Below are 15,984 nucleotides of genomic sequence, written 5' to 3'. Positions count from 1 at the left end.
ACAATTCATGTCTATTTTGTGTAAGGCACAGAGAGACAGGAAGAGGAAAAACACATAGCCTATGCACTGAAAGAACAGGAAAAGAATTAGGCATAATTATACAAACTCTAGAAGTCGAGGACTATGAAAAAGATAAGAATGAATGTAAGTGCCACACAACCCACAAAGAGACATCCCCCTGAGGAAATGTTCGATAAATTTTATTATTCATACTCATGTCTTTGTACCTTTGGTTCACAGGCCCTCTCATCCCCAAGTCAGCATAAATCATTCCTCTATGGAACACAGGGCTGGATTGAATTTCTATCCTGTGCTGCAGTTCACCAAACAGAATATTAGATACTTAGGCTCACTAAAATGGGACTCAGATCTGCCACCTCAGTGAGCAGCTGGGAAGCCTGAGGTCTGGGAGTGAACAGACTTGTCCAAGCTCACAGAAGCCAGATGCCAGTTGCTTTCTTTTCTCTGTTTAAGTCCACTGTATTTGATCTCCATAGGTGGTCCCCTGGTCTTCTACTAGTCAGAATCTCAACCACAGTGGAAACCTACTTTGAGTCACTTTGAATTTCAAGAATATCTTTTGGTGGTAGGCTCAGAGGCAACTCTGAAGTCACAGTCCCAACTTCAACCTTACAGATTTTATAGAATGAGCACACGAAAGTTTTGTACTCCTGGCACCCTCTAACCCTGACTTTATAGATGAGCAAACTACAGCATGGAGAAGCTGGACAATTGGTTCACTGCTTCAGGGCTCAAGCATCGTATGAGACTCCAAGCTTATGCTCTTTCCACTCCAAAATCTGGCATTAATGAGTTAACTAATAAGTCCATTAATGATATAACAGTTGAGTAATTAAATGCTATCTATTAATACACCTAATTCCTGTCCTCCAAGAGCAAATTACAAAGGATACAAAGGATACAAAAGGACAAGGAGTTGGATTTAGAGTCAGCATTGGAGCCCAGGTACCCAGTATCTTGTTTCTAGCTTTATTAATGACTTGATTCACTTGGAGAAAATAGAGCTGATAAATTTACAGTGTAAATGAAAGAACTGTGACATACGAACTTTGTCATTTCAGTCAGTGATCATATCATTTGGGAAAAATGGAAAACAAAAAGATATGTTTTTTGGAAAAAAATGCTTTTGACCAAAAACGATTATGTTGGGAATTTTTGTAGTGCTTTCCCTCTCCTCTGCTCCTTCTCCTTTCCTTCTCTTCCCAAGGCCATATACCTCTTACTGAATGCCTTTATCAAAGGTGCCAAAATTCCCAGCCCAGGTGGCATAGAAGCTTTTCTGGGGGGGATGTCACTCTGTAGCTGTCATCTGGGTTAAATTAAATGAAGAAAAAAAAAGCACCTGTTACATAGTAGGTGCCATATAAATGCTCTCTACTTCTCTACGAATGACTGGGAGCTAAGGCTAGGAAAATATAAGTAACCCATTCCAGGTCACAGGGCAAGAATCCAGAAATGGGGCAGGGCAGAGAGTAGGGAGTAATAAGAATTCTATACAGATAACAGGGCTGATACCTTAAGTTTGAAAAACTTGACGCCTGCAGAAAGAATCAGACTAAAGCCCTGAATCACAATATAAGCCTCAATAAATGTTAGCTTCCTCTTCCTCTTCCTCTTCCTCCTCTTTATTATTGTTTTCTAACATCAAGGTCATCATCAAAATCATTATCACCGTCATCATCGTCTCTGATGATACTATGTTCGGCCTTTCCTGTTAGGATTTTCAGGTCTCCCTGAATTTGCTTTTAATTTGCCCCATTCTTCTTTCCTGATCCTTAAGCAATAAGATCCACATGATAAATCCTCATACGGTTTTAGCATGTCTCTCAGTCCCCTGCAGAACTGAATGGATGAAGGTACACTGTTAAAGCTGCCGCAAGAGACAATGTGGAATACTAAGGCATTGACATCATATATGTTTATTAACTGAAAACTTTACGTTGAACATTGAGGGTCAATTGTGTGACCTTAGATTAAGTCTCTTCATGGCTCTGAGTCTCAGGTCCCTCATCTTTAAAATGTACTACTTAGGAGCAGAGGGAAGGTCACTCTGGAATGAGAATGAGAATTCAAAACTCCTGTCCATTCGGTTGTGCATTTTATAATTATTTGCATCAGAAGATGACTTCCATTTGCAACCTCTATTCAATTCTGGGTCTTTGATTTTCCAGGCATGGGGTGGGAAGTGGGGGATCAAATGGGGCAAGAAATGACTGACTCTTGTCACTACGTCGTGCCTTCTTAAAGGAACATTAAAAATTCTGGGGTTTTTTTAGTAAAAAAAGTTTTAAAAAAGTATTATTGAAACAAATATAACTCCGTGCCTGCAATGTTCTAGACACTGCAATGGAGGAAGAATGGATAGAGAAGTAAATAAGATGCTACTTCTGCTGAGAAGCTCATATTTCAATGAGATTTTAAAAACTGTTTGATTTTGAACAAGTGGCTTAACCTCTCTGTGTCTCACATTCTTTCTCTGTAAATAAGGATGAAAATGGTATCTCATAGGATTTTTTTTTTGAAGTTTAAACGTATCATTGCAAGTGAACTGCTTACAACAGTGCCTGGCATAGAGTAAGCACTCAGTAAATGTTAGTTATTATTTTTATCATCATCATCATGATCATCACCTAAATGTAATAAAATGTGGTAAGCTCTACAGCTGACCTGGTGGATTTTAAGAGCAGCAGGTCCAGCATGGGGAGTTTAAATTGTGAGGTGAGAAAGGACTTTGGCAAGAGACAGGCAGGGCCCAGAGCAGGCTAAGTAACATGGACCTCACTGGGAAGACAGCGTGTTTTGAGCTGTTCTGCACAGCACTAGAAGAGGCTCATGTCTTACGTTCAGACCAGTGTTGCTCAAAATTGTATGTAGTGTGGATCCTTGTGAAAAGAAAAACATTCATACAGAATATCTCTTCCAGTGTTCATTTAAATTACCTTTAAATATTTCAAACATAAAACTAAGTAGTAACTCCTTATGTCTATGACTTGTATACGTCTTGAAAAACCAAGATAAATTTTCCAAATAAAACAAAACTATAAAATTGATCGAATTCAAATTAATAGTATTAATTCAAGGCAACGGATGATGTCGTTGCAACTGAATGGCTACCTGCAATGTGATGTGGTAGAGGACTGTCTGAGTTCAGCACGCATGACCTGCCCTGTGCTGTGTCATGACTCTGTGTGCCTCACTGTCATGTCATTCGGCCTCCAGTTGTCTGTAATGTCTCACTGACACACCATCAGCCATTATTTTCTCCTCAGCTCTGAGGCAGATAGATCCCCCTTTATTATAAAATGGTACTTCAGAAAGTCCAGAACATGTTTCAATGAACTTTTTTCTCAAGATTATCACTGAAATGAAACACAAAATTAAGAAAATACTGAGAACCCATGAACCTCCACGAATATTTCCAAGGACACCAGTCAGTGGCTCTTGAGCCCCAGTTTGAGAATCACTGTTTCGTGTTTTGCGGGTGTGATATTAAAGGTTGAAATACAGCAGTAGTTCACAAGTCAGTGAGAGGATTGGTGTGAGAACCCAACGGGGAATCAAAATATGGGTCCCCAGGCCTCACCTGAGAGGTCTCTTTTCAGTGGGGCACGGAGTGGGTGAGGGAGGGCTAGGGAATCCAGAGGTTTCCAGGAGATACTTACACACAGTCAGACTTGAAAATCACCCCTGATTAAATGATCTTTAGGTACAGAAACACCCAGGGTGTTCTTGTTTGAACTAACGAGATAGATATCCATGCAAATCAGCTGCATATTTTTCAAAGATCTTGTGGAGAGATCTGAGTTTACAAATTCATTGAAAACATATTAGATGAAGTTTAATTGGGACAATTTAACAACTTGATGATTAAACTCAAAACAGAAGGCCCCTCTCAGTCCCAGAGTCAAACAAATCAAAAGCAGTTAAGGCCACCTCCTGTGGGATGATCCAGTCCCTCTATGGGAAGGAAACCACTCCTTTCACTACGCTTTTTAAGAGCCTCTGCTTGCCTTCTCTTTAGCTTTTCATTTTTTCTGTCTTGCAATGAATGGTTTTCAGGTTTGTCTCCTCCCCTAGCCTTGACTTCATTGAGGACAAGAGAACATGTCTTAGATGTATTGCATCCCTACCCTTCCCACCAATCCGTTTGTGTGGTCATTTCTATTTTGAAAAAGAGTTACCTGGATTGTCAGGTCAATTTTTGATGTAAAAGACCTCAGTGGATTCTTTTTAAAAGAACAGGGTGAGAGAAAGGGTGGATGGGAAAGAGAAGGAGAAAAGAAAGTTGCTCAAAGTGATCCTCCCCCAATGCAGATGAAAGGCCTTAGAAGGGATGCTTACTTCCAGCACCTTTGTAGATGCAGCCTCCTGTCAAAGGGAATCTACTTAACAGACTAACCATTTTTCTCCTCCATATCAGAAGTTCATCTAATTCATTAATTGTCAATGTTTAAAATAGGAGACTCTTAGAAGACATTCGGGAAAAGCAGAATGGGAGAAGAATCCAGATTTTTAAGCCAAACTTTCCAAATCCTGGTTCCACCACTTAGCAGTGATGTGACTTTAGACAAGTCACAGTTTCCTCATATGCAAAATGATAAAATACGACCTCCTCTCAGGGTAGTTATGAGGCTGAGAGAGGACACAGGAAACAATCAATAAAGGGCACTATTTCTAGCTAAGGAAAATGAGATTCAGGAAAATGAGCCAGCTTGTCCCAAGCACACATTATGCCAGCAGTGGCAACAGGACAATAGGCACAATGACTCGTACTGTTACCAGTTAATTTTTATTGAGCATTTATTAAGTGCCAGGTGCCATACTAAAAACTTCACAGTATTACTCACAACAGTCCTATGAGGTGGGTATTTTCATTTTTTCCTTTCTGGAGATGTGGAAATAGCCACTTAGAGATCAAATAACTTGCCCAGGAGGATCATAAAGGGCTGCAGCTGAGAGACAGACTCAGCCAGGCTGACGCTACATCTCAACACTGTACTTCCACTTCCCAAACTAGTGCTCTCTCCTCCATCCTATCAATCCAGGCCCAGGCTAAGCAGCAGATCTGACTGAGCCTTGCTGATTAATGGCAGGTTCCAGGAGCCTCTGATGTGGGCCAGGGGATTTATCATCTACAATGCCACGTGTGAGGTGGGCATGATGTCCTGTGCCAGGCCCCCCACCGTCGCTGACAGAACCCTAATCCGCACCCCTGTGTGATTTTGTAGGACTGGGCCCTTGGGGCTGAGATTACTCACTTCTGGAGGAACTTGCATTTGGTCAGCAGGACTCTATCTAAGGCCATTAATTCCCCTTCAGGAGCCATACAACACCCATTAGCTGGTAATATTGCTCAATCCTTATCCGACTAAACTGAGTTAAACCTCAGACACCGAGGAGAAAAATCTCCATCCCTGGCTGATGAACAATCCTCTCACCCCCACTGAGCCAGATAATGAGTAAATGAGGTGGCTCATGTTCCTGGGTCCCCAAATAAGGAAATACAGAAAAAGCATGTCACCAACATTAATCAGCCAAAGGTCATCTGATCATCTCTAGAAGTCCCTCCTAAAAGATGACGTTCATATGGTCCCTCAGCTTTCACTTCCCTGTTCTCTTATAGTAAAAAGGGGGAGAATCCCACAGCTCTTTAGCAAAAGAATTATCCACATTTTGCACATTTAATAATCACAATAACAATGCCCTCAAAATACAGAGATTTTTCTATGTACCATAGACACTGTGGCTTTTTAAAAAGACTTCCAGAGCTACACTTTTAGAGATGGAGGGTGTTTTCCTCGGAAATGAGATGGTATTTAAGGTTTACCTTTTGAGCCTAGGCTGAATCTGTGAGCCCCACCCAGGGCAGTAAGCAGCGTGCTGCGGTGAAGTGAGCGCGCTGCAGATGTGGGGATGTGGGACTGTATATCTGACCCGTCCCTTCTGGCCCTTCCCTCCCTGTCTTGAGGACACCACACATCATTGCACTGCCTAAACACAGTGGGGAGGATATTAATGGCATTTATGTTAAAAATAAGAAGGCCTCTCTGTGAGACTCTTTCAGTGAAAGCCCTTTTATCTTAGAAAGCTGTGAGCAGCTGAGGGAGGATGGGAAGCGTCTTGCCAGGAATCATTCAGTGGGAGTCTTGCACCCTTGCTTGCCAAGGCCATTCTTGTTTGAGCAAAGCCCAAAGCAACTTAAAAAAGAGTGTTAGGTGTAAATACCAAAAAGGGATTCAGAAAATCCAAACTCATGGAATTAGTTTACTTTTCAGGAGAGGAGATGGTATAAAGAATAGGTTAAATAATAGGTTTGTGCTTTTTTTCGATGTATCACTCTAATAACTGACCAGTTGATAAAAAAGGAATCACTGAAGAAGACTTTCTCTCTTTCTCTCTCTCTTTTGGACATTAATTGTACTACTGGTTCTCAGTGAGAGTGAGTGAGAGAGAGAGAGAGAGAGAGAGAGAGAGAGAGAGAGGATTGTTACCAAAACCATCTTGAGAATCTCTTCAAAATACGCATACTCATTTTTCCTCTTTCCTTGCCCATTTATCCTGAGATGTAGCCCTGGACGCCTAGGGAGCATTCTCATAGCTGTATATGAGGCATGAGATTTGGGAACGCTCCCCCAAGGGGTTCTGAAATGCTATCTCCCACTCCCTCTTCTTAAGATCTACTGAACGAGAGAATGGCAGAGCTGATGAGTGTAAGAAACAGGAAGTTTCCTTTGACCCCCATAGCACATAGTGACTTTCAGTAGCCTACCTTTCACAGTTAGGTCCAGCATAGTTTTCTTTACAAATACACCGAACAGCTCCATTTTTCCTATAGCAGGATTCTGCAAAACTGGAATTGAAAGAGAATATCAGAAGTCAATTCCATACATCACTGAAGAGACTGTCTTAACTTTTGATTTTGATTAGATCGTCTCTACCTTGGTCCCCTCAAGTTCAAATGGGTACAATCATTTGCTTCAGTTAAATTAAATCTTCCTCCTTTCAGGAGAGCTCAGACTATCAGGCTCAGACAGAAAATGACACACCACTGGTGACACCATTTCCCATGTCTACCTCATTTATTTTTCCATAGAGGCACTTTATTATTTTTACTTGAAACAGTGGGAATTTCCAGAACATCAGGTATATGTGTATGTGTGTGTGTATAAATATATATGTATATATTTTTTAATGCAAGTGTAAAACACATATCCTAAAGCTAGAGTAAAATAAGTAAATTTTACCTGTGATTTTAGATTTCTATGAGAATTTTCTCTTATTCCTACCACTTTCTGTGTATTCACTTGAAAGTTTCCCTCTTTTTTTCTGCACTAGCTCTCTTTCACTCTTCAAGGTCATGAACCAATTCTAAACTATGCTTTATAATCTCCACAAAACCTTAATTTCTTTCATGTGTACCTTAAAGATTGGGAATAAAGGGTGCAGGGACTGGCTCAGCTGATCAAAGTCATAAAGCAAGTACTCAAGCAAGAAATAGGACCCATAGTAAAAGGATTCTACTTCATGAAACCCACTCTCTTGATTCTTCTTTTTTTTGATAATAAAAATTAGGACACAGGACAGAAAACAAATAAATATATCGTTTCAGCAGAATAAATAACTATCTTAATTATGAAGACAAAGGAAATGGAATACTGTTCTCCATATGTTTTGAAAATTCTACCTACACTGACACATGAATTCATCCCCATGAGGGGGGTGTTCAACATTTTTAAGACTTTTAAATTAGTTTTGGCTTAGGTACTGTACAAACCATGGAGTGTGACCTGCTGTTCTCACATTCCTGCATGTATCAGCAAAGATCTAACGGTCTTTGGAGGAAAACAAATGGATATGCTTGCTTTGTGTGAAAATATTTATAAAATCAATCAGAAAAAAATATGTGCTTCTCAGTGAAAGGTAGTACACACAATTTATTTTCTCTAACAGTTTGGTTAAAAACATTCCAATGAATTACATTTCTTTGGCATTTACCCTTTATTTTGCTTGTTCTTATTCCTCAGCCTACTTAAAGAAACTACCAGTTAAGTGTCCAGAACATGAACAAACCCACATGCATGTTTCTTTGAAGATGTTCCACCCAGCAGCCCACCCATGGCTTGAAGGAATGAAATATCTGCCTGGAGTTGTCTGCTTTGAGCTAATGTCCTACAGTTTCAAACAGATGACATTTTCCTTGTTTGGAGCAATTATTAGTAGACATGGAGGATGTCTGGCCAACCCTAAAATAAATAAATGAGCTCTGTGCAAATGGCCCCTGGGAATAGCTGTGTGACTATTGGTCTTGGTGGAGGGAGACTCAGAGGCAGTAGAGCCACTGAGGGTTCCTTTTCCCTTTTCCATCAGCATTAATTGTTTATATTTTGCTTAGGCTAAAGTCTTTTTTGGGCTAGGGAAATGAAAACACTGCACCTTTCTCAGCCCACACTAATAACCATGGTGCCCTCTCCAAGTGGAAGGGAGTCTTTTGTTCTTGGAAAACCCTCAGGGAACTTAAAGGAAAATAGACTCAGCACTCTTTGTTTGCAAAACTCCCTCAAGCATCACTTCCTTGCCTTCTGATGTGGCTATTGTAATCTCTGGAGATTCAAATTCTGGGTCTGTAGGCTCAACTTGCGTATCTTTCAAAGTGTAATTCAGATTCCACGCTTGGTGCCTTTCTGAAATCTCAAATAAAAGTCCTGGCACTTTGATTTTTTATAGAAAGTAGAAATATGAATTTTAAGAAAAGCTGAAAGAGGCAGTGGGGAGTTTGATTTTTTATGATATTTGATTAGTATTTGAGATTAGTTAACTCAGTCAATAACAAGGCCAGATCAAAGACTAGCACTTTATAGGATCCAGGCAAATCTGTCCTGTTCTATGATCACACACTATCCCCCCCACCCCACCCCACCCCCGCTTTCTGTATCCAGTTCTCTCCCTCAAGGGATTCAGGAAGTAGAACTATTGCCACTACAGAGAAAGCAGGTCTCTTCCACCCTTCCCAATTCCTCCACACTGCCACATAATGTTCTTTACTTATAGGTCATATATTTTTGCTTTTGTGTTAATCTTCAGCAGGTTTTTCCACCTCAAATCTGTCCTCTAGAGCAGGAGTCCCCAACCCCCAGGCCAAGGACCAGTATGGGCTGCACAGCAGGAGGTGAGCAGCGGGCGAGCGAGGGAAGCTTCATCTGCCGCTCCCATCGCTGGCGTTACCGCCTGAACCAACCCCCGCCACCCCTTCCATGGAAGAATTGTCCTCCACGAAAGCAGTCCCTGGTGCCAAAAAGTTTGGGGACCACTGCTCTAGAGACTTCAGCTTTTACATCTGTGAATATGTACTGAACTGCACAGCCTGTTCCTTAAGTCCCTCAATTGCTCTTTTGAACCTGGATCCACTCACACAAGCAGAGAAAGAACATGGGTGGAAATGGTGATTCTTGTTGCCTATAGAAACTACCTGTGTTTCCTCTTTCCAGACAAGAAGCTCATACCTGATTGGCAAGTTTCTGCTTCTTTTATCTGAAAAAGTTAACAGTCTTCAGAAGAGCTTCTTGATGAACTAAGATACTGGATAATCTGGCTCAAAGGTAAAAAGGTCATTTGCTTTAGAAGCTGCAAAATATTGCTATAATTTCATCTATTTTAATGAAGGCAGGAGTTTTTAACTGTTTTATTCACAACTGTGACCAACAACCAGTACATGATTGGCACATAATAAGTGCTTGATTAATATTTGTTGATTTTATGTAGACAAGACTTCTCAGCCCATAGGAATGTGGCTCCAGAAGACTTATATCTCAAGGCATTAATGTCCTATAATTTAGATAAGGAAGTCTTGTCATATGAATGGTGCAAAAAATACAAAATTCGGACAATACAATGAAGAATTTGGGATTACCTTTCTAATTCCTCTGGTAGTTTCTAAAGAAACTGCAGCTCTAAGCTTATAAAGCTGCTTTGAGCAGGTGGTGCTGTATAACATCTATGTTTATATGGGAAAATGAGTGAAACCTGTTATTAGAAAGTTGGAGGTTAATATAGTTAACAAAATAACTCTACCACGGTAAGGGAGCAGCATGCTAAACACCTCATCAGATATGGTTAACACCTCATCAGATACGGTTGTGTTTGTTTCTGCTGCATAAAAAAGTGAATCAGCTATATGTATACATATATCCCCATATCTCCTCCCTCTTGCATCTCCCTCCCATCCTCCCTATCCCACCCCTCTAGGTGGTCACAAAGCACCGAGCTGATCTCCCTGTGCTATGCTGCTGCTTCCCACTAGCTATCTGTTTTACATTTGGTAGTGTATATATATAAATGCTACTCTCTCACTTCATCCCAGCTTACCCTTCCCCCTCCCCATGTCCTCAAGTCCATTCTCTACGTTAGAGCAGAATATTAATGAACAATTAAAGAATACACCTAGATGAGGCAAAGGGAGCTCATAAATCAGGACACACTTGAATGAAAATAATAGAACACAATGTTTTTTTCCACTCTCACTCTCAGTCCCATCCATTTTGCACACATTATTAATACCACTGGACATGAAAAATCACAAAGCAAAGGCTGAGACAGTTTAATGGTTTCTAAAGAAAGATGGGGCTGTAAAACATCTGACTTCTTCACTGACTGTCAGACTCATCAGAGGATTTGAACAAATCACAAGCTATTAGGTGAAATGTTAGGTGGTATTGGTGTTCAATTAAGGGAAAAAACATTAGGGGGAAATTTGGTTGTCATCTCTTTTCTCTTTATAAGAAAGTATGTGTGATGATATCACTTATATGTGGAATCTAAAATATGACACAAATGAACTTATCTACGAAACAGAAACAGACTCACAGACATAGAGAACAGACTTGTGGCTGCCAAGGGTGAGGGAGGGATGGAGTGGGAGTTTGGGATTAGCAGATACAAACTATTATATACAGAATGGATAAACAGTTCCTATTGTAAAGCACAGGGAACTATATTCAATATCCTGTATTAAACCATAATAGAGGGGCTTCCCTGGTGGCGCAGTGGTTGAGAATCTGCCTGCCAGTGCAGGGGACACGGGTTCGAGCCCTGGTCTGGGAAGATCCCACATGCCGCAGAGCAACTAGGCCCGTGAGCCACAACTACTGAGCCTGCGCGTCTGGAGCCTGTGCTCCGCGACAGGAGAGGCCGTGACAGTGAGTGGCCCGCGCACCGCGATGAAGAGTGGCCCCCACTTGCCGCAACTAGAGAAAGCCCTTGCACAGAAACGAAGACCCAACACAGCCAAAAATAAATGGATAAATAAATAAATAATAAAAATAAGGAATTCCTTTAAAAAAAAAAAAAACCATAATAGAAAAGAAAAAAAAAGAAAGTGTGTGTGTGTGTGTATGTGTTTGTGTGTCAGGCATTCAGGCCTTTTAAAAATTATTTTATATGCATTATTTAATTTTTACTACAACTATCAAGCAAATATTACATCCAAACACTTAGAAGAGTGCCTGACATAGAGTATGCAAAATGTGTTAGAAAAAATATAAAGTATGTGTTCAGTAAAGCCAACATCTACATACACCTTTCTATGTGTGAGGCACCAACCCAAGTGCTCCACACGTGCTATCCTAATCCAACTTTGTGAGGCAGATCCTTACACCAACTCTTATTTACTAAGGAAAAAACTGAGATCCAGAGCAGGTTAAAGGAATCAACAAATGAAGCTAACATCTGAATCTAGTTTCCTTGACCCGAAATCTCATGGAAAGTGAGACACAGAGAGAAGGGACTTTGTCTAAAATAACACAGCTATAATGTGCCAAGGCAGAGATATGAACCTAGATTTTTTACTCTTTCCACTTGTGGGATAATAAAAAATATATATTTGATTTTTGTCTTGGTTCCTGGTACAGAGCTCCTAAAATCCATGGAATTTCTTAGTGACATGACTGTCTTTTGTTATTCATAATGAGTCCCTTTCAATTTTTCAATTGTATCTTTTTTTTTTTTTTTAAGGCTTTTTTTTTTCACCAGTGATCGAACCATGCCCCCTGCAGTGGAAGCGAGGATTCTTAACCACTGGACTACCAGGGAAGTCCCAACTGTCTTTGAGTTTATGCTAATGAGGTGACTTGATGGGTCCCTCAGTAGCTTCAGGATGTGGGCTGGTCTTTGGGAGGAACCTACTACTGTAGTAGGGTTCCTGTAGTAGCGCTGGAATTTTCAACCCCATCCCTCCCTCCACCTCATGGAAGGGGAGAGGGGCTGAAGATTGAGTTCAATCACCAATAATTCAATCATGACTATAATGAAACTTTGATAAAGCTCGGAACAACAAGGTTTGGGGAGCTTCTGGGTTGGTGAACCCACAGATTTGCTGAGGGGCGGTGCGCCTGGAGAGCAAGTGCACAGAGGCTCTGCTCCCTCCCATCTCCCTGTCCATACCACGTCCCTGCGTCTCTTACATTTGGCTGGTCCTGAGTTGTATCCTTTGTAATAAAACTGTATTTGTAAGTACAGTGCTTTCCTGAGTTCTGTGAGTGATTGTAGAGAATTATCAAACTTGGAGAGGCATTGAAGGGACCCCTGAATTTGTACTTAGCTGGGCAGAAATGTGAGTAGCCTGGGACCCCAACTTGTGGCTGGCTTTCAAAGTGGGACTGAGCCCTTAACCAATGGGGTCTGCACTAACTGTAGTGGTTAGTGTCAGATTTGATTAGATTGTAGGACACCAGTTGGTGTCAGAGAGTTGGAGAACTGGTTGAATACTTGTCAAACCAAACACCACTACATCATTTTAAGTCTACATTCTACATTTTTAAGCCAATAAAATGGCTAGTCATGACCTAACTACTGGATTTATACATATATGTGCCTGAAAAGAATCCCATTATTTCGCTTAAGATGCATGTGTATTGTCTTTAACTTCTCACTCAGGAAACACAGCCAGAAGTGAAAATTAGTTTTCTCAGATATCTTGTATGAGCTGACTGGTCTAAAGCACATCTGCTTATCTGTGTTCTATTTCTGACTGAAAGCCTACTTAGCCGCCACATATAGAAAATGTCTGCTCTGTGGGAGCAGGAGAAACACTACCACTGAAAATGACGAATTATAACGTCTGTTGGCATCACCAGTTGTGATCTCTCTAGGTCAAGGGATGGCCAAGAAGAGATGAGACTAGCCTTGATTATAAAACTTGGGAAGCTTCACTGACTTCTGTGATGTGCCCCGTCCCCACCCGCAATATTTAGGGAACAGAGGCATCACCTATGCTGCAGTGCTTAAGCTTTCCTGAAAGTGGATTTAGGCTAGAAGACTTTCCTATCTCTCTCCAGTCTCATTGCAACGTGAGATACTCAATTCTGACTGTGGAAAAACCTTAGAACTCTGTATAGGGAGAAAAAAAAGAAAGAAAAACTAAGCGGATAAGTGGTAGAAGAGACCATCTTCCTTTAAGACTTACTTGGCAACATGAGGCAGGGGGCAGGCGCACGGCTGGCAGACGCGGGGTGCTCCCCTGATGGCATCTCCAATATAACCATCTAGACATTTCTCACAGTGCTCGCCTGTTGTGTTCCGCTGGCAGTGCTGTAAGACAAAAGATAAGAAAACTGACAAGGACACAGTAAGAAACTTTATACACAGCAAATCTGGGAATCAAGCAGTAGTTCAAGCAAAGGGGATGTCAGGCCTGACAAAATAGATGGTGTGCGATGGTCCTGGTCAGCACAAAGGAGCCACGCTGCCCCAGTCAATGCTACAAAGTGCGGACAACGGGGATGACCTCCGCGTGTGCACTAGCAGCCTGGGGACTCTCTTCAGAGTTTGTGTGAAGAGGGGATTATTCTTCAGTTACTCATTTCAATTCAGAATGATAATCAGAATGATCAAACTCTGGATATCCTAGAAGCATCAGTTTACTGACTTGGAATAAATATGAAATGAAAAAACAAATCCGCCCGGGTAAGCACCAGGGGGAACACTTTAAGAATTTATGGACTTGGGACTTCCCTGGTGGCGCAGTGGTTAAGAATCCGCCTGCCAATGCAGGGGACACAGGTTCGTTCCCTGGTCGGGGAAGATCCCACATGCCGCGGAGCAGCTAAGCCCATGCGCCACAACTACTGAGCCCACATGCTGCAACTACTGAACCCGTGTGCTTAGAGCCCGTGCTCCACAACGAGAAGCCACTGCAATGAGAAGCCCACGCACTGCAGTGAAGAGTAGCCCCCGCTCGCCGCATCTAGAGAAAGCCTGCGCACAGCAACGAAGACCCAATGTAGCCAAAAATAAAATAAATAAATATTAAAAAAAAAGATTTATGGGCTTGGAAGAACAAAATGTGTCTGAATAAAGCATAAATGGAGTACAAGGTAGATAAAGAATATTCTGCTAATGGGCTGATATCTTGGATAATGATATACAAAAAATAGTAAGCAGGTTTATTGTGTGATTCTTCCATTTGTGGTGGGGATAATTGGATAAAAAGCACAAAACAGTTGATTCTTCTGCCTAGAATGTCTGTTTATCATTCAAGATCTGCACCAGGCCTTGAGAGCTTCAGGATTCCTTCCTGATGACCCCCTCCCCGATCCTTCTCTCCTTCCATTGCCCACATTGTACTGTTATCATCTGCTCCCAGCTTCAACAGCGCTTCCCTCCACACTGCGTCTCTCAGCATTATACTGCCATCAACTTTAATGGAGCCTGTACTCAGCAGCTGTTTGTTGAACTGATGGATTAATTTCTCACTAGTCCTCTGGAAGAGTCAGTGATGCTAGTCTACTGATATTTTCTCCAACTGAACATGACTGGATTGCACAAGGCAATGCCAGTAGTACTACGATATTTTCAAAGATGAAAAGAAGACATCTATATTCACCAGAGTGTATAAAGTTTGAATAGGCTTTTCAGTGAAAAATTGTACTGTTAGAATTAGAACGCCATTGAAGAGGCACCCTCCTGTTTGAGCAATTCCCTTAGTAACATCTATGCATGAGAACTTCAACAGATAACTTTTTTTAAATAGGGCTCTGTGGAAGAATCTTGGGGAAGGCAAGACAGAGTGAGTGTAAACTTAACTCTGAGTTCTTTATTTTGTCTCTATGTTCTATGTTGAGGTTCAAAATAATAGTGAGGTCCTGCTCAAAACATTTTATCTGGATTAACTAATTTAATTCTCACAATAATTCTAAGGTAAGTTACTATTTTTTCCCCATTTTACAAATGAATAGAGACACAGGGAGGTTAAGTAAATTGCCCAGTGTCACACAGAGGTAGGTGTGTCTCAAAAGTGAGATCTGAACTCAGGCAATCTGGCTCCAGAGGTTAGGCTGGAAACTCCCATATTATACTGCTTCTCCAGTGTGTTAGAGAAAAGCCTTCTTTCCCAAAAGAGTCACAAAATGACTGCATTAGAAAGTGTCAGACTGTTTTACTAACAGTTTGAGTTTCATATCAAGAACAACACACTAGAAAAAAGGGAGGAATCCTGATGTGGGCCACAGCTATTGTGGTTGAATGCTCTTTGGGCATTTGATCTGCCATTAGATGTGGACAGTCTTTGGGTCCTGATTAGAATTACGTTAACAGAATAGAATTATTGATAAGAGGCTAGTTCAGACGAACTGACAGAAGAGAAACTGAAAAATAAAGTATGATGTGCAGACAACAGGATGTTAACATATTTCCCTCACTGTTCTTAATGCTGTATCAAGTGCTAAGTCAACCTTCAGTAAATGTTTGTTGGAAAGAAAAATGAAGGAAAAAGTGGGAAAGGCTGAATTAGCATCTGGAGCAAGTAAAGGAAATTAATATGCACCCAAAGCCAGCTCAAAATTGGTGGCAATCTCTCATCCCAGGGAAAACCAACGAGCCTTATCCAACTACCAGGAATCTAAGCCATAAGCAATCTGGCAGGGCAGCTCTAGACTGGGGTCAAACTTGTCTGAGTCCTTGTTGGACAGATGA

General features: G+C 41.2%; 1 protein-coding gene across 4 annotated transcripts in view; it reads right to left on the bottom strand.

Annotated features, from left to right (window-relative positions):
* LAMA4 (laminin subunit alpha 4) overlaps nucleotides 1-15,984 on the bottom strand; it is a 147,338-nt gene that overhangs the window by 85,573 nt on the left and 45,781 nt on the right. For all 4 annotated transcript variants that reach the window (XM_068551210.1, XM_068551209.1, XM_068551211.1 and 1 more), the window contains 2 exons: nucleotides 13,478-13,602; nucleotides 6,791-6,871 (listed from right to left, as the gene is read on the bottom strand). In XM_068551210.1, coding sequence (XP_068407311.1) covers nucleotides 6,791-6,871; nucleotides 13,478-13,602 — 206 coding nt within the window. The remainder of the gene's footprint in view (nucleotides 1-6,790; nucleotides 6,872-13,477; nucleotides 13,603-15,984) is intronic.

The sequence above is a fragment of the Eschrichtius robustus genome, chromosome 9 (assembly GCF_028021215.1).
Source record: "Eschrichtius robustus isolate mEscRob2 chromosome 9, mEscRob2.pri, whole genome shotgun sequence".
Lineage (NCBI taxonomy): Eukaryota > Metazoa > Chordata > Mammalia > Artiodactyla > Eschrichtiidae > Eschrichtius > Eschrichtius robustus.
Note: the sequence above shows the minus strand (reverse complement) of the source record. Positions and strands in the feature narration are given on the sequence as shown.